The following is a 25,903-nucleotide window of genomic DNA, read 5'->3' on the forward strand; positions in this document are numbered from 1 at the left end:
AACATTCGTGTCCAAATTCCTTAAACGATAACAAAGTCGATCGGATAACTTAATCGACCGTGTCCAGCCTGATTAAGAATCCGAAAGCATTAAAAGCTTGATTAAAAGTAATTATCAAAGGTTTTCAAACTTGTCAAGAGTGATATAACATAAGATAGATTGTTATTCTAGTTCTAGATTCAAGAGTTTGTGTCCAAATCATCTTGAATCTCTTTGAAAGCATTAAAAGCAAGAATAACAACAATATTGAATCATTAAGCTAGAACCTTATATATTAAAAGATCAAAAGATTACATAATAGCTTGATAGTTACCTCAATACTACAAAGAAGGTGATAGTTACACATAGACATGTAAACTAATGCAAGGAATGAAGGAAAGATGAAGATTCCATGCCAAGATCCTTGATGTCTCAATGAATCTAGGGTTGAATCTACTCCTTAATCACTTGCTTTGTGTTTCTCTCTATGAAATAGCTCTAACCTCTCTCTAGAAATGTATAAAATGTTTCAATGGAATAGTGAATCCCTAAAAGAGAGGTAAAAAATGCTATTTAAATGGCCTGTGTTTTTGCACCTGCGCTAATAGCGCAACTCACGCTAATAGCGTGGTAAGGCGGCCTATAATCTGGCCAATAGGAGTGTGCCACGTTGGCCCTGCCCTGCTGCTACGCTCCAGCCACGCCATTAGCGTAGCTCTCTGGAGTATTTACGCTAATAGCGTAGATTACGCCAATAGCGTAGTTCTTCATGGTCTGCTACGCTCCAGGTACGCATATGGCGTAGCTCTCTGGACAATGTACGCTAATAGCTCAGTATACGCTAATAGCGTAGTCTTCAAGAGTGCTCCAGATCCTACGCCCCAGGTACGCTAATGGTGTATCTCTCTGACCTTGGCCATTTCTTCATCACGCTAATAGCGTAGGACACGCTAATAGCGTGGGACCTTGAACTTTGACGTTTCTTGCTCCTTGCTTGTATTTTCCTGCACAAAAAGGGTAGAATAAGGCTCAAAAGCATAAATGACATATTTACACAATAATTGGAGTTTTCCATAAAGAATCTTGCAAAACAAGTCACTAAAATGCCTAAACTCCCATATGAAATATATCACTTTTAAACACTTATCAGATTTCCAAACGGTTTTATTTGGATTTCCAAATTCTATTTTGAAAAAGAATATCTACCAAAGTTGTTATTGAGTTGAGTCACGACCAGGTCGCTCTTTTTAAGACGTTTCGTGGCACTGTCCAAAATTGTGCAAGACATACTATCAATCACGCCGCCTCCAGGATTAAACAAGCTCAACTACAACTGTGCGGTTAACTACTGCACTGTAGAAAACCGCTCGAGATTTACACCTCCAATATGGTACAATGACCATTCTTTTAATACAATGACCATGCTAAATTTATTTATTTTTTAATTAACCTTAAACTTTTAAATTTTTAAAGGTCTTGCTAATTAGTACCCCAAAGTAATGGTTAAAGAATCTAAATATAAAAAAAAAATTGTTTTGAAAATATAAGTTTGAGCTTTTGATTAAGTAATAATTACACAATTTTTTTTATAAAAAGTTACTTAACCAATGGCCTAGAACACTCTTTAACGTTCTCCATTTGTAAATGGTTTTTAAGACATGTTATAAAAATTTCATCTTTAAAAAATAAACTCAATATAATTTATATGTATAGATTTTCATTACTTTTATCTTTTTTATTTTATTTTATAATATTCATTACTTTTATCTTAAACTTTTGAAAGTTTGAAAAATTCTCATATTTAATTTAGGGTTAAATATGTTTTTGGTGCCTATAAATATGTCAACTTTTCGTTTTAGTCCCTCTAAAATTTTCCTTCAACTTTTAGTCCCTATAAAATTTTCAATCTTCACTTTTGGTCCATCTTTTAAAGTAAACTCATGTAGAATTTATATTATTTAATAAAATTTTCCAGAAAAATTTAAAATATTATAAGAATCACTCCAAAAAAAATTCAGAATTTTTGAACAAAACATGAATTTAATATGAATTTTTATATTGTTTTCGGTTAAAAATTCATATTTAATTGGTGTTTTGTTAAAAAATTCTAATTCTTTTTAGGAATTTTTTTTTAGAATAATTTACACATTTCTGCACAATTTCATTAAAAAAATACAAAAATTAAATTAAAAATAGGGACAAAAAAAAGTGATTGAAAATTTTATAGGGACTAAAAGTTGAAGGAAAATTTTAGAGGGACTAAAACGAAAAGTTGACATATTTATAGAGACCAAAAACATATTTAACCCTTTAATTTATTTCATGTTAAAAAAATCTATTTTTTTTATGATTTTTTATTTTTTTTACAAGCTTTTAAACATGTAAAGTCATTCAAAAAATTTAAACCAAAAAGTCTTTCTCTCTCTAGAAATACACACTTACATTAGAAAGAACAAGAACATGAATCTAACAAAACCAAACAAACAAAAAAAACGAAACTTTTCCCCAAACTGAACAAAAACACAAAACCCTAACCAAAAAAATTCAAATTTTTTCTTCAAATCAGAAAAATCTCTTGACAAAAATCCCCAATTTTTCTTCAATTCAATGGACGACATGGAAGACGATTCAAGATACCCATCAAAAGGGTACCCTTTACGACGCAAAAACCCTAATCTTCGTCAAAAACACCCAATTCGTAACTTACAATATCAACGCTACAACGATCGCGAAGAAGATTTCGAAGACGATGAACCCGAAGAATTCGATGATTATAACGTAGATGAAGACGGAATTGGAAATGGGTATGTTGGAAATTTTGAAGAAAATGTTGGGTTTGTTAGAAAAAAGAGAAAAATGCGAAGTGGCCCTAGTGGCGGTTTTGGTGGTGGTGGTGGTTCTGTGTCGAATTATGAATTGTTGCCGCCATGGGGCAGTGGTAAATTTTCGAACTTTAATCGTGGTGGAAGTTCGAGTTCTGTCCATTCCTCTGGGTCGGAGGAATGGACAGAACACGCGACGTTTGTGTTGTTAGAGATATGGGGTGAGAAGTTTCTTCAAATTGGGAGGAATAGTTTGAGATCAGAGGAATGGCATGAAGTTGCTGAGAAAGTTTCTGAGGAGTTGAAAGTTGAAAGGAATGTGGCACAGTGTAGGAGTGTATTGGATAAGGTGAAGAGGAGATATAAGAAAGAGAAGAGTAGAATGGATGAGATGGGTTTGGGATTAAGTTCTTGTAAATGGCCATTTTTCAAGAAGATGGATATGTTGATGTCGTCGAGTGCGAGACAAGAGTATGGACTTGCTTGTGGTGTTGATTCGGGGGAGTATGTGTTTATGAATACCAGGGTTTATTTGAATAGGTCGAATGGATTTGATGAGATGAGGGATAGTCCTGGTGAGTCTGAGAGTTCTGAGGATGATGATGATGAGGATGAGGATTTTGATGGTGATGAGGATGATGTCGATAGGGAAGAGGAGGAGGCTTCGTATAGGATTTTGGCTGATTCGATTCAGAAATTTGGGAATATATATGAGAAGATTGAGAATACTAAGAGGCAACAGATGATGGAGTTGGAGAAGGTGAGGTTGGATTTTAATAGGGAATTGGAGTTGCAGAAGAAGCAGATTTTGGATAGGGCTCAGGCTGAAATATCGAAAATACAGGAAGCAGTAGATGATGCTGATGGTGATGATGAGGACACAGACACTTCTGCTGATAATCTCAGTGAATAATGTAGGTAGGTGTGTTTGTTGGTTACTGTTTTATTAAGTCTTGTTGTAATTGCATGTTGTATTGCTTATGATTTGATTATAGTATGGAGATCTTTATGTATCCAGATTTGTTTTGTATTGCAACGTTATTTAGAATTTACAATCAAAAAATATTATTGAATTTTGAATTTCTCCTTTAAGTTCGAGCATGTATCTGTATGTTAACTAGAAAAAGAGTATATTACCACACATGTGAGTATTTCGGGATGAAGTAGTTATACTTCTCGGAACTTATCTTGGATTGAGTTAATTTCTCAAGGTGTTCACTATACATGTTTTTTTGTGTGGTGTACCGGATAAGATCAATTCCCAATGAAGGGTTGATTATAGGACTCACTTCGTATTTGTTTGAGGTTGATTTAAGCAGCCTTAGCTTGAATGTGATTTGATTATTGTTCTCGAGACTATTTCTAGTTTTGACGATTCATAGTCCTCTCTCTCTTGCCTTAGCTTGAATGTGATTTGATTATTGTTCTCGAGACTATTTCTAGTTTTGACGATTCATAGTCCTCTCTCTCTTGTCCATGCTTTCCTTATCAACGGGGTAGATGGTTTCCTAATCTATGGGTTAAATGGTGTTTGTAAATCAACGTAATTTACTGCTTTTATGGATTGTAACATTTATGGGCATGAACATGTTTTGCTGAACTTTTTTCCTGTGAGGAAAGATGCTGTCTAGTTTAGCTATTTGAATAGTTAATCCATGTCGTTTAAAAATTATCGACCTATCTTGGTTAGACTTTTCATATGACATGAATTGTCAAATCACTTGGTGAAATGAATTTGGAAACCTCACTTGTATAAAAATATAAAGATAAGAAATAATTTTTTAATTTTTGAGTGTAGTAGACTTGAGGAATACATAATAAATCGACTATTCATGCTTATCCTGGTATCTGGATTGAAGCAGGACAAAACTCAGTATTAGCAAATCTCAAACTAAGACAATGATCATATGTATTAGATTTTTCTGACTAAATGTTAATGGAAGAACATTAGGCATCGACACATATAATTTGCTTCAAACTTTGCACATGAAAAGAAAGCTATTGAAATAGACGACCCAGGTGGGGTCTAGAGGGTAGATGCACGCAGCCTTAATCCGGGAAGTCGGGAGGTTGTTTCTTAGATTTGAATATGTGATCTCTAGGTCAGAAGGCAACAACCTTACTATTACACAGAGGCTCTCCTTCTAAAGGAAATGATGTAACATTGTGAGATATATTCACAATTTATGATGTCAAATAACCTTGAGTGGGTCATGTTATTTTTTCCTCCAAAACATGTATAGAGACTAAGACTGTGACCATCTATCACTAGAAGTTGGATAATATGATCTAACTTACACCAATGATGTGCTAATTATTCTTCTGAAAGGTGAAACACAAGAAATGGTGTTCAGAGAGCACAATTTACCGTAACCTTCTTACTCGTCTTACCTCAGTTGTTTTGTTTAAGAAATTTGAATAAAAAAATCTAGTTTGTGAAGTATTCTTTACACAAATTGATTGGCCTTTTATGCATTAGCGACATTTTGTTTTTATGCTTTCACTGGCATAACTCTTCCTTCTTTTCATCCCGGAATTGCAGTTCACGAGTAAAGAAATACTCTGTATTTGTAATTGTATCATGGTCATCATATTTGCGAGTCAACTTATAGACTCGGCCAAGTTTACAAGCCCAGCTACCCAAAACGAGTTTACTCGCGAACAAAATTGCTTTCTAATGTGGGCATACTCGGGACAAACTCACTATTCTGTTGCGAGTTCCTGAGTTCGGTTTTTTTTTTTGTTTTTGAAAAAGCCCGAAACGCAGTGCTGCATCACCAATTCTTGAATTCTAAGGGTTGTGAATCCTTTTATCTTCTCTGGTCTCTTTGTGCATCAATTCTTGAATTCTAAGGGTTGTGAATCCTTTTATCTTCTCTGGTCTCTTTGTGCATCTCTTCCATCTTTGTGACGGTGTTACTGTGTGTCATCTCCAGCGTTAGTCTCCGACGAGTTGAACTGTATGTTGCACTGTGTTTCTCTAATCTTCTCTTGTATTCACATGTCAGGTTTGTGTTCCTCTTCTCCGTTTTGTTTTTGTCTGGTTTGTGATGCTCTGTTCAGTCTGTTGTGTTCCTCTTTTCTGTTTTGCTCTCTTGTGTGACGCTCTTGTTTTGTTCTTCATTTTTTCATGCTCTGTTTGGCTCTTTGTTTCATTCTGGTTGGTTGCACTTTGTACATGCTATAGTTAAGCGAAAATATTGCTTCCTAAGTTAGGGTGGCTAGTAGAATCTTTGGTATTTGTAGACCAAAGACTTGCTGTAGTGTATCCAGTGATTCAAAAATTCAAGTCCTTGATTACTTCATATCCATTAGATGTTTGGGTAGGTTCTGATGTATGCACCTATATTGGATTCTACTGTGAGAATCCTCCAGATAACAACTCTGCTATTGATTTCCATGGTTTCCAACTAAGTGCTCCTACCCTTAATGGTTTTATTGATAAACTTCCTGATATTGCTCTTTTCCATGCAAATTCCAACAATTTCTGGCACAATCACATCTCAAATCACTAAACTTCCTTTTATTTATGAGCTTGATTTAAGCAGCAACAAATTTTCAGGTACTTTTCCAATTGTTCTTTTAGGCATGAACACTTAAACATTCTTTGATATAAATGTTTAATTTTAGAAATGTTTAATTTTTTAAAATGGTCCTTTTTTGCTTATGTAGTATAGAAAGAAACTAGGACCCTATCTTTACATTTTGCTACTGTGATTGCTTTATGACGAAGTTTTTTGTTTTTTGGCAACAACTTTATTAAGGAGTTTGAAATTGGAATGTTGAATTATTTTATGTTAATTGATGTTCTATTATATATGTGTCATTTACAGGGGTTTTTTTAAAGTCATTTTTATTATCTATGTACTCTTACAAGTTTATGAGTCGAGTCTACAGTACGGACCCTTCTCGAGCCTACGTAGACTCTCAAGTCTGATATCCTTGATTATTTAGACTATTTCTACTGCCAAGTTTAAATGGTGAAAAGCATTTGATTCTTTCATGATATTTTAAAATGATTTTTGTTTTACATTTTTTCTGTCTTAGGTATTAAATAATCTTGGAAAGTGTAATGATTTCTGAAAGAGTGCACCAGTTTTGGAGGCAAGATTGCATAGAAGTATGAAGGTTGTCAACTCATTTGTGTTCTCTGACTGTGGAAGTTGATTAAATATAGTAATAATATCTTTGTAATATTAACCTGCAAATTATTGTGCAATTGTAACAAGCTACTGCAAATTTCATTAACCCTATTCAGCTGAATATAAGCTTTCATCTTTTAAAGTTGTAGTACTAGAAGCTTAATGCTATTGCTGATTGTATGATAAACTAGTCATTTGTTGAATTTTCAATTATTGCTCTCTGGATGTTCTAATTTCATTTGTTAAACACAGGTTACATTATTCTTTTGTACCTAGCATTGTTAAAAATGAAGTAAGAAACATGGCATATGTATGGAAGATACTATTTTTGTAACATCCCGCCTGTCAGTGTCTGAATTGTTTCAGTCGATTGTCCCAGAGAACTTATTTTGAAAGAAAGTCAATGGAGAATATTTATTACGTAATATCCACTTATTACGGAGTAAGTATCAGAGATGAATATAACACGCTTAAGGCAAGGGCAATTTGGTAATTTCCATGAAAGGGATATTTATTTGAAATAACCCCAAAAATATCTCATTTCACATGTTCTTTCTCTCTCCTAGTCTTTGGAAGGATTTTCTTCTCCTTCCCTTCCTCTCCATCGGCCCTCTCTTCTCCCCTCACCTCACTAACTTATCAAATCTCTTTCCTCATGGATTCTTTATCAAGGTTGGTTCCTCCATCACCCTTTAAGAGATTGTATAGCTTGGATTAAGCTTGTTTTCATTTCCTCTCCTCTTTAGAAGATGTTCAAGATTAGGGTTTTGGTTAGAAAGCTTTGGGTTGGAATTAAGGTAATCAACTAGAGATCATGATGCTTGGAATTGTAAGGAAACAACAAGATTAAGTTGGCTTGATCAAAGGAAGCTAATGGATCAAGAGCTAGGGTTTTGAGGCATAAAGTGATGAAGATGCTTGAGAGCTTTGGGGATCAAGTGCAACATATTATGTGAGTTCCTTAGTTAGTTTCCCACCCTTTGGGATTGTGTGTTTATGCTTGCATGAAAACATATATGTTTAGGGTTTATACATAGAATTTATTACCCCTTTTTATGTCATGTCCACAATACATGTAAATACTTGTTCCAAGCCTGTTTTGCAAGTCCTTTATGTTCCATAGCGTTATGATATGCCTTGGGAAGCTTGTGTTGAGGATTTTGGGTCAAAAACAGCAATTATGCAGGTGCTGGACTGTCAGTACTCGCAACTGCGAGCAAAGAGCTCGCCACTGCGAGCAGGAGCAGTAGGGAGGGGTGCTGGCTCGCCCCCAACTCGCCATGGCGAGTAAGGCAACTCGCAACGGCGAGCTAGCCAACTCGCAACGGCGAGCTATCCAACTCGCAACGGCGAGTGACTGCATGGCAGCATGTAGTTTGCTCGTCCTGCCTAGTTGTCGTGTTTCGGTTCGGCTTTCACTCATGTATGCTTTTATAAATATAAACCCCTCAAAACAAGACTTCAAGGCATAAGTTTTAAAATGTCTTATCGAAAGCAAAACAAGTATTTATTTGTATTGGAGAACATGACATACGAGAGGAGTATTCGTTCATGATCGGGTAGTAAGTTAATCTTTAAGAAAAGGGAAGAAACTAGAGCCTCGGTATAGTTATCGAGAACTAGAATAGTTAGAAAGAAATAGAATGCTATGCATTAGTCATATGCTTAATAAGACGCGAAGTTAAACTCTTCGCATATGATTAAGAAGCTCATGTAAGTATGATAAGTCGTGGGTTGATAAATTATATCTCTCCACTAAGATTAAGAAAGTGCATGATCAAGTAAGTAAGCGTGAATAGGTTTATCCTTTCATGATATGTTTAAGATTAAGATTATGATTAAAAAATGAATATGTAGGTGACATGTCTCTTGCAATCCATGAAGGTATGGATTCAAGAGGTTCTCATGATGAAAACGATTCAAGCCGTAAGGGACCCGCATGTCACTGAGTAAGCAAGACGTAGGTGCTCGTGTCTCTTGTTATCCACATCAGGGGGATACGAGAGGTTCTCGACCTAAGGGGAACGGTTTAAGCCGCAAGGGACCCGCACGACACCGAGGGAGTCCGATGTACGTACATCGGTCATGTATGGGATTGTTCTCGGGGTTACTCCACCCGGGACTATCCGTAAAATGAACCAAGATAATAATGTTTGTTCAACGCTAACCAAGTATGACCCTGACTTTATATATGTTATGTTGCAAGAATGAATTTAAGTAAGTTTATGTTTAGGGGCAATAGCACGAAATGCTATTAGACAAGTATAAGATATGGAATAGATCAAGTAAAGAATGTGATGCCGATGACGTTCTTAGGTTTCCCTAATCTTCCGGCTTAGGATGGTGTCATGAACATGTTACATGAAAACCTCGATGCGTTTACCGTATCTTGGCATAGTGGTCTTAGGTTCCCTTGACCGCCATGACACGTATGATAGTAAGCCTATAACAAGTAAGATGAGTTATGACGGTCCTAGCATGCACAACCGTCTAAGTATGCAAGTCCCCACACACGTATAATCAACCGCCAGGTTGTAAAATAGACACGTGGTGACCGTAGGTTTTCCCCCGTGGTTGCCTATAGCCTAGGATTAGGTGGAACTCACTGAGACATTATGTCTCATCCCAATCCTATTTTGTTTCAGATTAGCAGGTCGGACGTCAAGTTAGTTGCCGGATGGATATCTCATCAAGTGCTCGTTCGTACACGTTCAGGAATGGATATGGATTTCAAGGATGCATTTGTTATTATTTTAGACAAAAGGCGATGTATCGTTTTATACGAACGTGTATTGATGTATAATATTCATTCGAAGTTTTTATGTTGTAATTTTAATGTATCCAATACTAAAAATAACGCACGTGCTAAACTTTCTAGATACGTTTAGTATGGGTGTTACAATTTTCCTTAAAATATTTGATGGAGTAACCAAAATTTTGATGACACAAACACAGTAGTATTTGTAAGTCTTCCAAAGAAATATTAGTCATTGCTTTGGTCCTTAGAAGAATTGATATCAACTGTATCTAATCATGGAAAGTAGTATATAAAATAATCTTTTTATAAGAAACTCAAGGATTAAAATTGTATGATTTCAATGAGGTAGTAAATGAATTTTATTTTTTTGTATTTAAGGAACGAAATCAAAGATATATTATTATTTACAGTTGAAGGTCTATCAAAAAACCCTTAAGATTCAAGGGTATAGTTTGATGTAAAAAAATTTAAGAAATAATTTCATATTACTCTTCATATTTGAGTAACTTAAATGGTGTTAAAATGACTAAAAAGTAGTACCAAATCAAATGTCTTGTACATTAGTAACCAAAAAAAATATGTCTTGTACATTTTATGTTATGTATCTACAATGGAAATAACTCATCCTTAAGAGGAGGACAAATCCATTGAATCTGAATATAAGTAATCTCCCACATATCATCATCTTCTTTTGGCTCTAAAATTCCTTCATCCTTCATTTGTGTTATAATCTTTTTCAACAAATCAGGAATAATTTCACTCAAAGATGATGGACCATAATGTCCTAACTCAGCTTTCATGCATGTATCCATTCTTCTCAATACTCCTAACCAAAATGCTCTAAATCCAGGACTCTCAGCAATTTGTCTCAAAGATTGCAAATACATAGCAGACAATAATTCCATAGCAAGTTTCAATGTTCCTTCCATACTTCTCATTTCCCTCTCAGCATTATCTCTTCTTGAATATTCCAACATCTTCTCATGTAACTCATCAACCATAGCAAATATCACAAGGTTGAAATAGCTTATACAATTTGATGATGTATATAGCATTTCTTCAGCTAAGTTGAAACTTTTGTGAAGTGAATATACTGCATGGTTTCTTATCTCTTCTTGTCTTGATAAACTTGTTCTTCTAAATGCTTCACCAAGTTTCACAAACAAATTCATGTTATAGTTTGCACTAGAAGGACCTCGAAAATTGTCTTCAGCTGATGAACTACTTGTGCTGCTTGCTGCACTGACATTACTACCTGGATCTGTATATTGTGTTCTATGCCATTGAACCAACAAGTTTGTCGAATCGGCTAAAAGATCTAATATCTTCTTTTTCTTCTCTATTGGACTGTTTTTGGCTAAGAAACAACCGAATGCGCAATCAATGAGATACGCGTAATTCGTTCGTGTTACATTAGTGGTATCAGAGAATAAAGATATCAATGCCTCGATTGCGAGGTCATAAGTTTCAGGATGTCTCCATGCAACTGATAACAAATTCAATACTGATTTCCATCCGACTTGAGTTTGCAAATTAGCAGGGTATTGGATGACTATTTTGCTCATCAATTGCGCTATAATCTCGTAACACATGTCGAGTATTTCTTTATCGAGTTTCCACATTAATGTTATGGATTTGAAAATAAGTTCCTCGGCTAGTTTGTCTTCTCTTGGTGCTGAAAAGAGTTTGAGACATACCTTGAGAAGGGCTAAAAGTGCTTTTTCTGCAAAAGGGATTGGTGAGAACATTGGAAATTGAGCAACTGTTAGGAGATATTCATGGAAGTTTGGCCAAAATATATGGAATCTATGAACATTGGCTAAAGATATTGCAGTGATTAAATCCCAACAAAATCCAACGGTTTCTTCTTCCTCGACCGGTGTGCTAAACTTTTGGCCTTTTCCAGCAGCTGCAAATATCAAAGATCTTCCAAGGTTTTGTAAACATTCTTTTGGAATGTTTGAACTACTTCCAAAGATGCTACCAATTCTACACAGTTTTATCATTTTGAGATTTTGTTCAAATTCACTACCAAGTGTCAAACCATCTTCTGAGTTTTCTTGCGAAAGAAGGGACAAACGAGTCATGACGCTAGGAAACCGATGATGAGTTCCGGATTTATGATCATTAGTTGGAGAGACGGCACCTGATGATTCGGACGTTGTTGGTGCGTTCGCTGGTGCATCAAAGTCGATGGTGGATGGAGGTAGCAACCTTAGCCTTTTGAGTTTCAACAAGCAATCTACTATGTTCTTCCACCCTCCTCGAATTGAGTCTCGGAAATCGTTCGCTAAGGTGAAAACAGCAACTGTTGCTAGTCTTGGTTTCATATCATGACTAAATGTAAACATTGTCTCTTCTGTTGAAGCATAAGGATTTAGCAATGTTGTGAATTTGCAAAATGATGTTATGAGTTCATCAAGTGTGTCTTCTAATCCATATTGTGCGATTCTCGCAACCGAAAATAACCCTTCAATGCACTCATGCATAAGTTCCTCTTCATCTGCATGCTCAAAGAAAGACGAAAGAGCAGCTACCGATGGACCAGCAATGCAGGCAAACATATCTCTACACATTCTACGATCAAATTCACATTGTACGAAACTTTGCATTACTTTCGACTGGTTTATAAGCTGAATCCACTTGCTTTGGGTCATGTCTAATGACAATTCAGTTTGCTTCATTACAATTGCATTGTTGGTAATAGATTGAAAAAGTTCCGAAAGATACTCTCTTGGTAAATCTTGTCCTGCATTGATTGTTCTATTGTTTTTGATGAATTCCTCTTCTGTCATTTTCTTCTTGACTTGTGCATTGTGATGATCAGTGTTGAGCATAATAAGCGAGTAGCACAAAATAAGAACAGTGTCCTTGCTTGCAAATAAATCTGACGATTGTTGATCAAAGAATCTATTGGAAAACGCGTCTAACACACGCTCAATCTTTTGCGACTCGCCTGGCAACCAAAAACTTTCAAGAAAAAATCTCAATGCAGTGTCAAGAACCATACCATTAAAATGAAAAGTTTCTGTAAACTCCCTAAGAACTTCTAGGTAAAAACTATCAGGGTCACCAAGATATTCGCCAAGCGCCTTTTTGTCTAGACCAGGCGTGAACCGGAAGAAATAAGCATACGACTTCGGATCAGGAGGATCAGATATTAACTTAGCATGCTTCAAGTACTCTAAACCCTTTTTATTATCTCTATTGAAGTGATTTGCGGCTATAAGTAATTTCTTCTTTTGCACTTTCGTGATTCGAACATGTTCAACCCAAGCTTCTAAGTCATCATCTTTTTCTTTTTCCTCCCAAAAAGGTTTATACTCAATCAATTGAGTTGTGTAAGGACCTAAAGGTGTTCTGTCATCAATTTTGTCAATGTTATCGGCAATGTTGTGAATCATTATCAATAGTCCTTCAAAGGCTTGAATGTGTAAACTTGTTAAGTGACCAGTTAATGCAAATGAATGCTTGCATAACAATCTTCCAACTTCTTCGAATATGTTTCGGCATAACGGATTGCAATCATAGTTTGCATAAACTTCAGCAATGAATGTTGGTTGTCTGCAGAAGTTTATAATCCCTTCAACTGCTACTTCTTGAAGCTGCATTGTGCTTCCAAGAGTTGCAACTCTTATTAGTACATGTCCAAAGAATGCTTCTAATTGGAAACGAAGAAACCTACGCAAAGAAACGAATAAAATATAAGCACAAGACAAGACAAATGAATTTGGAGATGAATTTCATTTTTGTTCCTAATAGTGATGAAATCATACTTTCTGAGAAAGTGATAGGCATTCAAAACTGTGCTGCAAATCATAGACAAGACAAATGAACTAGACCAAGTTCCATAGTAAATCAAATGATGAAACAAATCATCTTGGACCATCCTCAAAAGTTTAGGGTGATTCCCTATCTTATCACCACTCAATTCAATAGCTGAGTTAATCAAAACCAAAGCAAAAATCTGAACATCTTCATCAGCTGTATGAGTAGTTGATCCATCTGCCTCAACTACAGAAACAACATTCAACAAAGAACATAGAAAATGAAATATATCAATTGCGGCACGAACGCCATAACCGGATTTCAAACCCGCGTTATCATCAACATCTTCTACGTCTGATTCAGAATCTCCTTCCCTATCATTAGCTTCGATTTCCGGTAACCTTGCATATACTGCTTGAATAAGCTCATGCATTGTGTACCTTGCACTTCTTTGTAGTAAATCTCCTCTGCCCACAGATTGTTGCACAACTTGAAAACATGCATTCACAAGTGTGCAAACAGCTTGATCAGAGAGTAATACTGAAGCTTTATGGTGCATTATCCCTGCCAAAACCTGTAGCATAAGATTTAGCATTTTCTTCTAAAAAATTTATACACTTAAATTTGTTTATAATCTATGATTAAGTTTGAAAAGTGAATTCAAACATTAATACTTTAACCATTTTATTGCATCCAACTTTGTCATATCAAAATATTTGTCTTTGTATCAACCTCAAGTTTTACCAGTTGCGCCAAGGTTACCCCTCACAAGAATGATTCAAACATTCAAATAAATATTTTCTACCAAACAAATATACCCCTCATATATCTTAATCAGTTTTGAAACAAATATTTCTTTTAGTTGGTTTTAGGAAACACACATATTGGGTTGATCAACATCTAGCGTAGTCCCAACATTATAATAATTGAATCCTCTGCGGCGCTACACATGTGCATCCACCAGAGAGCTTTTGAATCCATCATCTAAAGACAAAAATCATGATTCAACGCTTCCTCGGTGTTTGCACATGTTAGCAGTGCAGAGGATTTCAAACCTTATAACTATCATAGTATAATACAAATTCAAAGACAATTATTATTTTTAAATATTATAGGCCTGTTTTCATTTGACCATATATACTAACATGAGAATTTGTGGGACTATCAGGAAAAACATCTGGAAATCGTATCCATAAATTGTTTTCAGCTTATTTCCAAAGGCTCTCCAGGATAGCATATATGAACAAATTTCGACTTTATTTAATCTTTTATTATAACAACAAATTATAAGTGTTTATCCCATCAACGCTTAATTAAGTTGTTTATCCATACCTGAAGTATCTTCATCATGACAACATCTTCAGAAACCGGATCAGTTTTCTCGAGCCTACAACTAGTAATCCCCACTACAACCGATTCCATAGCTTCTTTTGCACCTGGAGTCCTATCATCAAACACTTGAAACTTCAGAATCTTGAGTATAGAAGAAAGTGCAACGCCTGTCGCGGACGCTGGAACATCATCGCTTTGAATGACATCAAGGAAAGGAGTAAGGTAAATGGAAGGATCGATAGTGCGCCATTCTTGTTGAGGATTGAATATGAGAGAACGAAGAGACCTTAAAGAATTAATAATGGAAGAATCATAGGATTCTTCAGGGGAAGATATGTAGACAGGACTAAATTCTGGATAACGTCGTATCACTGCTAGAACTGCACCAACTTCAGTGCTTAACATGCATGAGAGTCCTAGTTGTCTTCTTTTGGATTTTGTTGTGTCTTTTTTCTTTTGATTACGATCATCTTCGAGTTCTTCGTGTGTGAAATCTTCTATGCTATCCATTGCATGGATGAAGATGTAAAATCAATATTCCTAGGAAAAAATATGGTTAATTATTTAATTAACCATGCATATACGTGCGTGTCTGATGGTTTTAAATTGCAGTTGCAGTTACTACTATCGTGATCTTGATTGCGATTATGTTGTGGTTGCGAAGACATAAAAATTATAATATTGTGTAACTTTCTTTTTTTTGTTTTTGTCTTTCACATATGTATGTTCTTGATGTGTAACAAAAAGTGGTTGTTCATTGAGTGGGAGAGAGAGAAGAATAGGAAGCACAAAGGAGAGAGAGTTTTGGAGAGAGTTTTGTGGAGAGTATTGAAGACCAAGTAGTTTTGGAGAGAGTTTCGTTTCTTTATGTGGACACAAAAGAATCATGGGAAAATTTGTTGGCGGGTTATTTGGTAAAGAAGTGGTATTGTGATCAATGCAATTTTTCTATGGTTTCAAATCTTCAAGGAAATTTTGTTAGGTGTGAGTGAGTGACTAGTGTCAAAATCAAAACCAATTTTATTTAGGAAAATGCTACTTCTCAAGAAAAATAGCTTCAAGAATTTTTCAAGAAATAGTTGGCAAATTTTAATTGGATGATTTATTTGTCCACTTCCTATTTTTCAGCCACACCTCCTTGAATTGTGGCAAATAGTGCATTGTGATTGGCTATTCTTTATTCTTGAAGAATTCTTGATGTTATTTTTCTAGAGATATAGCATTGCTCTTTTATTTATAATTTTTGTATAAAGTTGAAATTATTTCATTCATTTGTTTTTTTTTTTGATGTTATTCATTCATTTGTTTAAAAGAAAGTTAAATTTGAAATATATTTATTCATTAATAATATTGAAACAAACAAAAAAAGTTAAACAAAAATCTTTTAATGCTCCGTGTCTTGCATGGGGTTCAACAATGAGCATACAGATATTTGACATTAACATAACTATTACTAATCTTTTTTGAATAAAATTTAAATATTGTTTATATATTATTTAAAAATAATTGCATAGATCTTTATATGTACTGCTGTCCTCATTGGCTGGAAAAGACCTTGTGATGAGAAGACAAAACTCAATTCTGATGACGCTTGCAAAGGAAGTGATAATCCGACAAAGATGTTATGGTCATCTTAGCCTATGTTTTGATGCCAATTTGACCGTGATATTAAGAAGCTACAAATTGGAGTTTCACTCCAAACGTGCGTTAGTATAATAAACCTTACTGCGAAGACAGACACTTTAGTGATTTTGACGGAAGATGGATAGAGATAATGGCCACAGCTCATAAGATCAGAACCAATAAAGCTCTCCAAGAAGAAATATGAAGAATGTATATTGGCATGGACATGGCTTGGAAGGAAGGTGTCTTCCATCTGTGTGAAAATTGACTCCAAAGTTCTCATTGATTATATGAAAGGTTGTATTCCTACTCTAATTCGAACACAAGCTTCTGAATTTGAATCGGCAAGTTCACCAAAACGATACTTGGCATGAAGTTGGCAAGTGGTAATTGGTTAGCGAACTTCACTTTCGATTCCATGAATGTGCATATTTGAAAGACTCTTTAGTGAGCTTCATAGTCTTCTTTTTTGATTTAAAAAAATAAAAATATCTTAGGCTTGCATGCCAAATATGTGTGTCTGATTCTAGTATACTACAATTGTGTTTATAATAAATTCTTATTCCATCCCAGTTGTTATACGTTGTAATTACTTCTGTCCCTTCAAAAATCACTGCCTAGCAAATGCTTGAATTAGTTAGGTTTATAAAGAATATCTTGAGGTTGCATGCTCCTATTGTAGTATAACCACAATGCTTCTAACAAAAAAAGTATAACCACAATGCATTCTGCAACTCCTTCAATCGCATAATTTACTATAGTTCAGCTTTCTCCCAAACAAGAATAAACAAGCCACAGTTTGCCAAAACAAAAACAGGTGTTCTTTAATCACTAAGGAAATCAGTATACATCTCTAGTTACCTGCTGCAGTCTACATCTCTAGTTACCTCATTTAAATGAAGTTTTTAGTTCATACCGCAAACAGACCAATGTATCTAAAACATCATCAAAAGATTCAACATCCTCTATTCTTGCGATAGACATCAAGGTCTTCAGCCATTCTTCATGAAGATTTGAAAACTCTGATCTCTGTTCACTTGACCTAAAGTTTTTGCCAATTGATATTTTCATCTGTTGGCTCGCCTTTGAAGCAACGTTCACAGTTTTTTCTGGGATTCCAGCCATAAGTGCAACCTGCAATCCGTAGCTCTCCGGACATGCTCCAGAGGCAAGCCGGTATAGGAAAACTAGTTCCTGATCTTGTTTGGAAAGGGTATGAGATTTTGACTTGAAAGCACAAGCCATGTGTTGCATTGTAACGCGTGGATGAGATTCAAATTCTTGTTAGCGGATGGTAATGTGTTGCAAATAGCAAGCGACAGTTAACCTTTTCAATCAGATGTCGGAATACCTGTGAGCATCCATAGAATTATTAATAGCCTAAAAATGTTTTTCAATGCATGGAGCAAAATTACAGGATAAGGAAGTGGATAAATTCTCAGTATGTCCACCTTATGGTAAGTATAGAACCATTGTACTCTAAACCAGAACCAATAATATCATTTAAGATAAAGATAAAGAAGAATAGTGAAGAACGAAGTCTTACAGCATATGCAATGGCGTAGCCATCAAAAGTGCTTGTTCCCCGACCTAATTCATCAAGGATAACAAGAGAATCTTGAGTAGCATTATGAAGCACTGATGCAGTTTCTGTACACTCAATAAAGAAGGTACCTGAAAACAAAAACATAGTTAGAATTGCCACGCCATAAATTCATGAAGTAAACTGCATGAGTACACAAGGAAATATTTTAGAACCACAATCCTGAATTTCAAAGTGCTCAAAAATTCCATTGGAAAAATTGATGGATAGGCAACACCTCTAATGTAATCATAAAGCACATTTGCTGTTTGTTAGAGTACTTACTCTCGCCCGCCATGATTCTATCTGTGGCTCCAAGGCGTGTGAAGATGATATCCACAACTGAAAGAACACAATTTTCGCACGGCACATAGCATCCTAACTGCAGAGACGTCAGAGGCATATTATAAGAGGCAACATAATTGCTTCCTTTGTATCAAAAGCTTGGAAATTAACATCAACATAGTTTAAGAAAAGTAACCTCTCATCAGAGATACCTAAGCTAAAAGAACCTGGGCCATAATAACAGCCAGACAGGTAGCACGCAAAAGTGCTGATTTTCCACCCATGTTTGGCCCTGTCAGAAGCAACGTGCGAGGATGATGCCCGCCTTCATTCTCGCCAAGGATCATGTCATTTGGAATAGGCTCACGTCGAGTCTCACCAAGAGCAAATGGATGCCGTAATCCCTTCATTTTGAGCACAGGTGCTCCACTATCATTACTTGTACTTATTGACGTTGGCACTAACTATGACAGGCCTAGACATAGTTCCACATGAAAAGCTAGAAGTAACAGCAAAAGATCTTAGTACATCAATGCAATTGATGGTGTGAACAACTTCAAACCATTGAGTAGCTTTCTCCAAAAATAGTTTAGCAAGTATTGTGAGTGTTTCGGCATCTGTATCTGTAACATCATGATTCTGGCACCAAATATAAGGTCGGACATATATACAAGTATAAAGAATTTCAAAGATAATACACATGGCAAACTCAAAATACATTTTTAACTATAAGTGACTGTTGTGACAGATAAAATACTTCTCAGCGAAGTAGTCCGTTTCAATATTTTCTTTACCAACAAGGGCAGTAAGATAGGGCTTGATACTTTTAGGCTGGACTTGGTTCAGCCAAGTAATAGTTCCAAATCTGGAAGCTTACGAAGATGTTGTGCAATATGAGACACAATTTCAGGGGAAGCTATTAGATGGTCTACCACATCAAGCCTATTATTAATTCCTTCAGCATCTTTCAATGGACAGCAGATCCAGTTCCTAAGAAGCAGCTTTCCAGATGAAGTAACACAGTTATCAAGATACTTGTACAATGTACCTGAAACACAAGCAGAACAGACTTTTTAATACTGAAATTTCCGATGTAATATGTTAGAGGGTTAAGAGTGCTCAAATAAAACAAGCACTTGCCTGCTTTTCCACCATCCTCGCTATTGCCAAAGATTTCTAGATTTATATAGGTTGGACCATCCATTTTGAGGCAACCCTTATAAACCTGGTATGGATAAATGTCCCCATTCTGAAGGACCTCATCTAGCTGTATGAAAAGAAGAACAGATTACTCATTATAAACAACATAGTTGCACACTGCTCAAAAAAGGTATCACAGTAAACACAGTTATACCATCAATCTATTCAGATGACCTATCAGTCCACCAAGAGCAGATAACGTGATTTCACGGTGAATCACTTTGGTCAGCACATGATCTAGTGAATTAGACGAACCCTTAAAGTATCCTTTCGAGTGAATTAAATCACTAATTTCTGAGTTCACCAAGTCAGTGATCGACCGCATAGGAGTCAATTGAAGTGTTGTGGAACCTGCAAGTGGAACAGAAACAAATAATGAGGTCCGATTATGTTTTTTTAAATTTAAATCACACACACACATACATATTCAACATAGAAAAGGTAAAAAAAAAATACTTTGAAAACTTCATGCTACAAAAACTTTATATCAAGCAAAAATATCTAATTGCAACATTGTTAAAAAATTTAGTAACTCAATTATTCCACGTGCAGCTTGTATTGAGCTATTCACGTTGTTAATAAACAAGACAGAATGTATATGAAGCACAATCTAATTAGTTTGTTTACGCTAGAAGAACAAGCTATCGGCAATTCAGCACATAAAACAGAATATCTCAAATGTGGAGATGTTACGGTTAGCAGATAAATTACAAAAATGAATATAATACCATATCAGCTTAATTTCAAAGGGGGTAGCCTGAATTCCTAAGAGACCACTTTGTTCCATATTTATTTCCAGATATCATAGAGATGCAGGAAAGGTATTAAGTGATTTCCATAAAACATCATGTATCTTTAAGTCAAAGCAGAACTAAATGCACCAATGAATAACATACAGTAATTGGCCACCCCAAAATGTTTGTTATTAAATTGTTATACAAAACTGTGGAAAACTATTACTTTCCTAACCTTGATATTTACATACAACTTCCAAGGCAAAGCATAGTAAAGAAAGTAGAAACACATTTAAAACTATACAATACTTTCAATACCATGTTGGTGTATTACTAAACTGCAATGAAACATAACAACTCACCATTTAAAGAGAATTTTCTAAATGCTTTCTCAGCTTCTTTGGACACCCGTGTAAAAACATTGTACTTCACAATAAGAAATAACCCTATACAAGGTACAGATTTGATGTGTGTTCAAGCTAAAGGCAAAGAAATAAGACTGTTCACCTCTGCGTTCATATATAATTTCCTTGGGTGACACCTAAAATTGCATTCACACGCGCAAATTAGCCAACAGTAGGACAAATTAAAAGATCAATCACAGAAACTACATCCAAAAATAGGAACCAGTTAAGGAAGGGTATTTTGAGCATACTTGCATCAATAAAGCCCCCAAAGCAGAACATGACGCATCATCATCTATGGAATTGATTTGATCCTTGATAACTTTCATAAGGTGGTTCTTCCATGCCTAAAATCAATGACATGGGTAATGGAGAACAAAAACCCAAGTCTAGGGAATAAAGTAGCTGTTATCAATCTGAAGGTATGCTCATATTATCCTCAACTAAGGAAAAGCAAATTCTAATATTGTTTATTTAGCTTTGCTTTAAAGTTGGTCCTGATACCTTCTGTAGTGTTTCAGCTGGAAAGTACTTTACTTTTGCCCTCTCAAATCATATTTGATAGCCAGTTAGGAGATTTAATCCTTTAACATATTTCAAGCCCCATATTGCAGTTGCAAGATTATAGTAGGAATTCATCAACAGAATCTGAGGTTAAGTTTCAGCTCTCAAGAGTTTCTTTGGAACCAATGCTGCAGGCTACATCAGTGAACAGCTCTCAAGGCCAGCAAATAAGGTCGCTGTAGTAAATCTTCGGGTATGTGATTTTATTTTCTAAACATGTCCTAAATATTTTTTTGTATAATTGTTTTAATATTTTATTTTCTAAACATGACCTAAATATTTTATTTAAACCATCCCAGCAAGACGCAAGGTATGGAAAACGAAAACAACACAGGTGCCGTATATATGCGGAACACGCACTCCCTTCACATGACTAAAAGCTTATGAACACCCCAAGCACCTAAACTGGCACAGACACAAATTATGAGCCTGTAATTCAGTTAAAGTACAATTGAATTACAGCGCCATAGCTAAATCTAGCCAGAGACAGCACCACACACTAGACAGGACCGAAATAAACTCCCTCCGACCACCCCAAACCAAGTTAATCTTATCTTTCATAAGATAACCATTCATCACATACATCAAGAAATTTTTCATTAAATCAAAAACCAAATGAATCAGATTACACACTATTGATAAAGCCACAAGTTATTACCAATGTTGATATGCCAGTGTTGTGTATGTGCTTCATAGCAAACAAGTAATCAAATAAAAAAAAACTAATATGATATTTCATAGATAACCGTTCACATCATATTGCCAACAAATCGTTCACTAAATTAAAAAATTAACCAAATTACCCACTCTTGATTAAGCCACGAGCTATTTCCAACCAGATCTAAATCCTGTGCACATAATTCCAATTTCCAAATCCTCAATTCACAATACAAACATCAACATTTTTTCTACCAAAAAACCATAAAGATCTAACTTTTTTCAAAACTTAAGCAAAATCATTTGGAGACACACCCATTTGGTTAAAATGAAGGGTAAAGAAAAGGGTGATCTTACAACAGGGTGAGTTTGGCAAATTGCATCGAGAAAGTAATAGTATAGCAAAAAATGGTTATTTAGTGTATGTTCGGATCAGCGGTGATTTTGGAAAAACCACGATGACACGTGGTTTTGTTGAAGCTGCAACGTGTAGCTTCTGGCAAAATCGTGGTGACTCACTGTGATTCAACCATTCTCAATGTGAATCCAAACATACACTTGGCAAAACTTAGCAATAAGCAATCTATGTAGCACCAACGTTTCAGATTGAAGACTGATGTTTGTAGTTGCATTCAATTATACCACTTTCTCAAACAAACAAAAAAAACACTTTCTCAAATGAAAAAAATGAATCAGATTAAACCCTATTGATTAAGCCACAAGTAATTACAGAAGCAGATCTAATTCCCATACACATCATTTCAAATCCTCAATTCAGAAAACAACCATCAACATTTTTTCTCACAGAAAACCAAAAAGATCTAATTTTTTTCAAAACTTAAGCAAGATCATACAAAAGGGTACAACAGTGTAGCATTGATAAAAAATTGTTATTTAGCAAAACTAGCAATCAATGTAGCATTAATACTCGTCCAGATTGAACATTGAAATATGTATTTACATTCACTACGCCATTTTCACAAATTTTACTGGTGTCAACGTGTCAGTGTTGTGTATGTGCTTCATTAATAGCTAGCAAGAAATCAAATCAAAACAAGCTAATCTAATCTTTCATAACATAACCATTCATTACATGAACAAATCTTCCATTAAAAAACGAATCAGATTAAACCCTGTTGATTAAGCCACAAGTTATTAGTAAACAGATCCAAATCCAATACACATCAATCCAAATCCTCAATTCACAACACAAACATGAGCGTGAACATTATTTCTTACAAAAAACCATAAAGATCTAATTTTTTTTTTCAAAGCTTAAGCAAGATCAAACAAAAGGGTATCTTAAAAACAACAGTAACAAAAAAAAATGAAATTTTGGAGATGCCTATTTGGTAAAAATGACGGAAAAGGGTAATCTTACAACAGGGTTTCTCTCAAAAGCCAAGGCACCATGCTTATCTCTCATTTTTCTTTTGATTAATGTATTAAGCATATTGCATTGAAAGAGTACAAGTGTAGCAAAAAATGATTATTTAGCAAGAGTGGTCCTCTATGTACACGGATACTTCAGATTGAACACCGACATATGTGATTACATTCAATATACCACTTTCTCAAATTATTACTTGTGCTTCATATCATAGCTAGCAAGTAATCAAATCAAATCAAATCAAGCTAACCTAATCGTTCATAAGACAACCATTCATCACAATCACATACATCAAGAAATTCTATTAAATTAAAAATTGAATCAGATTAAACCCTGTTGATTAAGCCACAAGTAATTACAAAATCCGATCTAAACCCCATACACATTTATACTTACAAAACACCATAAAGACCCAATTTTTACAAAACACAAGCAAGATCAAACAAAAGGGTATCTCAAAAACACCACCAACAACAACAATAACAAAAAAACAAATAAAATTTTGAAGACACCCATTTGATCAAAATGAAGAAAAAACAAAAGGGTCGTAAAATAATCTTACAACAGGGTTTTTGTCATTGAGAAGAGAAGGGTTATCACGAAGTAGCTTCTGAAACCAATGAGGTCACCTGAAAGAGCACATGAATGAATTGTGGCTGGTTTTGCAGGTCTTGACCTTTGATCTTGAGACCTATAACAGCAAAAACAGCAGGCCTCCCTCCGACCACCCCAAAGCCACCTAAAAACAGCAGGCCCTATAACAGCAAAAACAATAGCAGCAGGCACTACCCCCCACACACCAAAAAAGGTCCCTGCTCTTATCTAATTCACAAGAAATAATCGTTGCAGAAATAATAGTAAGATAAGAAGATTGATGTGTATTTAAAAACAACTGGTTAATCTTATAACCATGAATCTCACTGAAAAAAAAAAATTAAATAAAAAATTAAGAAACATAATTTTGCCCTGAAATCAAACTAGAGAAAACACCTAACACAACAAATTCTAATTCGAACCATCAATCATCATAGAGTAAACTTATTAATACAAGCAACGATTCTACGGTCTTTGAACAGAAAATGAAAAAAAATAAAAATACAATTCATTGTCTCAAAAGGAAGAACTTTAATTCTTCTTCGGACCCCCCAAGCTAAGGTTCTTCAATCCATTGATTGGTGGGTTCTTGTAGGGGTATTTTTCCACCTTAGTAGACGAGATTGAGAGTATCACTCTATCGTTATACTCATCCTTGCGGCGTTGACCAGACGTATTGTAGCTCAATCCTTTATTTAAAGAAGATGACATATCGAAGTTATCGTTTTGGTGAAGAAGAAGAAGATGATGATGAACAGTAGATCGGTGGATTGACTTGTTTGTTATGAGCATTGCGTGTCGTATTTTATAATATGGAAAACGCGTGACCGAATGGAACAATGGAAAACGCGTGTCCTATTTTAATATGGTAAATTTTCATTAAAGTCATAGATTTATAATATTCGAATTTTAAAAAGTAATATTTTTTTAAATGGTGTCTCTGGAGCATTTGTTAATAATATATGTTCTTCAAAAAACTAATTATCAAGACCATTTTTATATTTACGGTCTAATTTGTCTGATGTTACTATTTGACTAAATTTTTAGGGTTAAACATGTTTTTAATCCGTACATTTTGCACAATTTTGAGAATAGTCTCTACCAATGTTTCGCAAATCGAGTGTTAACACTCCTAGTTTACCGAGTTTACGTATTTAGGTACCAAAATCGTGACTTGACCGAGTTTTACGAGTTTACATCTAAAAAAAATAAATTAAAAATTGGCTCTTTTTTCTAGCTCATTTATTAACAACTTTAGAAATTTGTGAAACTTAATTTGTTGGATGGTTTTATGGATGGAATACTTATGAAACTTATGATTTTTTGCGTTAATTTTTATATTTTGATGTTAAGTTGAGAATAACGTTTTATTATGGTAGTTTGATATAATTTGTCTTTGTAATTAAGTCATATTTTGCATTATTGACCTATTTTTATATAATTTTAATTTTAGGTAAACTCGTACGAGTTCTCGAGTCGAGTTTACCTAAGCAAAACGAGTTGAGGTAAACTCTCGAGTTGTAAAACATTGACCCATACATTTCAATAAATTTTTAAAATTCCTACATTTTTCCTCCGTTAGCGTAAATAGTCCTTGGTGCCAAATTTCTAATGTGATGTTGATGTGGCAAATGGCAGGGGCATTTTAATAATTTCACATCACCATCATTCTCTCTTTCATCTTTCTCTTTTGTCTTCTCTCTCGACAGACCTCTCTCAAATCATCCATCCTTCCTCAACCACCACCATCGTCCTCCGCCCTACTCACCGTTGTCTTCTTCCTCTAATGGCAATCTCATCACAATTCTTCTCACCTTCACTCACTTCCGCAAAACCCAAACCCGATTCGCAGTTTCTTCCCGTCTCAACTCTTCTAAATCCTCTGATGCCGACAATTCAATCTCGCCAGAAAACGGCGGAGAACTTCCCTATGAGCTTCACCACGATCTTTCTCCACCCTCTTCAATTCCAACAATGTTGCTATTTGCTATAGATCTATATCACGATCAATTTTTGCAAATTGAAAACAAACCCAATAAAAAGCAATTAATCTTTTCTTTCATTTTAGG

General features: G+C 35.1%; 2 protein-coding genes and 1 pseudogene across 4 annotated transcripts; 1 reads left to right on the forward strand and 2 right to left on the reverse strand.

Annotated features, from left to right (window-relative positions):
* The first annotated feature begins 2,450 nt into the window (after positions 1 to 2,450).
* On the forward strand, positions 2,451 to 7,176 carry LOC146918354 (Alcohol dehydrogenase transcription factor Myb/SANT-like family protein). Of its 2 annotated transcripts, none has more exons than XM_085720009.1 (2): positions 2,451 to 3,719; positions 6,849 to 7,176. In XM_085720009.1, the coding sequence occupies exon 1, from the start codon at positions 2,587 to 2,589 to the stop codon at positions 3,712 to 3,714; it is 1,128 nt and encodes a 375-aa protein (XP_085576135.1). In that variant the 5' UTR covers positions 2,451 to 2,586; the 3' UTR covers positions 3,715 to 3,719; positions 6,849 to 7,176. The 2 variants fall into 2 exon arrangements, with proteins under 2 accessions (XP_085576135.1, XP_085576136.1); XM_085720010.1 differs by having other exon boundaries at positions 2,451 to 3,715.
* Positions 7,177 to 10,167: 2,991 nt separating this feature from the next.
* On the reverse strand, positions 10,168 to 15,607 carry GNL2 (GNOM-like 2). The gene is made up of 3 exons (XM_085720016.1): positions 14,802 to 15,607; positions 13,478 to 14,043; positions 10,168 to 13,382 (listed from the first exon to the last, which is right to left on the reverse strand). Exons 1-3 carry the CDS (start codon positions 15,309 to 15,311, stop codon positions 10,307 to 10,309), a joined length of 4,152 nt encoding a protein of 1,383 aa, XP_085576142.1. The 5' UTR covers positions 15,312 to 15,607; the 3' UTR covers positions 10,168 to 10,306.
* Positions 15,608 to 17,148: 1,541 nt separating this feature from the next.
* LOC146918356 (DNA mismatch repair protein MSH7-like) lies at positions 17,149 to 24,004 on the reverse strand (annotated as a pseudogene). The gene is made up of 10 exons (XR_015016164.1): positions 21,134 to 24,004; positions 20,881 to 21,018; positions 20,732 to 20,766; positions 20,588 to 20,634; positions 19,646 to 19,842; positions 19,432 to 19,558; positions 18,519 to 19,339; positions 18,292 to 18,388; positions 17,971 to 18,098; positions 17,149 to 17,775 (listed from the first exon to the last, which is right to left on the reverse strand). The product of XR_015016164.1 is annotated as a DNA mismatch repair protein MSH7-like (transcript).
* Positions 24,005 to 25,903: the final 1,899 nt, after the last annotated feature.

Source organism: Medicago sativa, chromosome 6 (genome assembly GCF_051527215.1).
Source record: "Medicago sativa cultivar Bolivia chromosome 6, Bolivia_mono, whole genome shotgun sequence".
NCBI classification, from domain to species: Eukaryota; Viridiplantae; Streptophyta; class Magnoliopsida; order Fabales; family Fabaceae; genus Medicago; species Medicago sativa.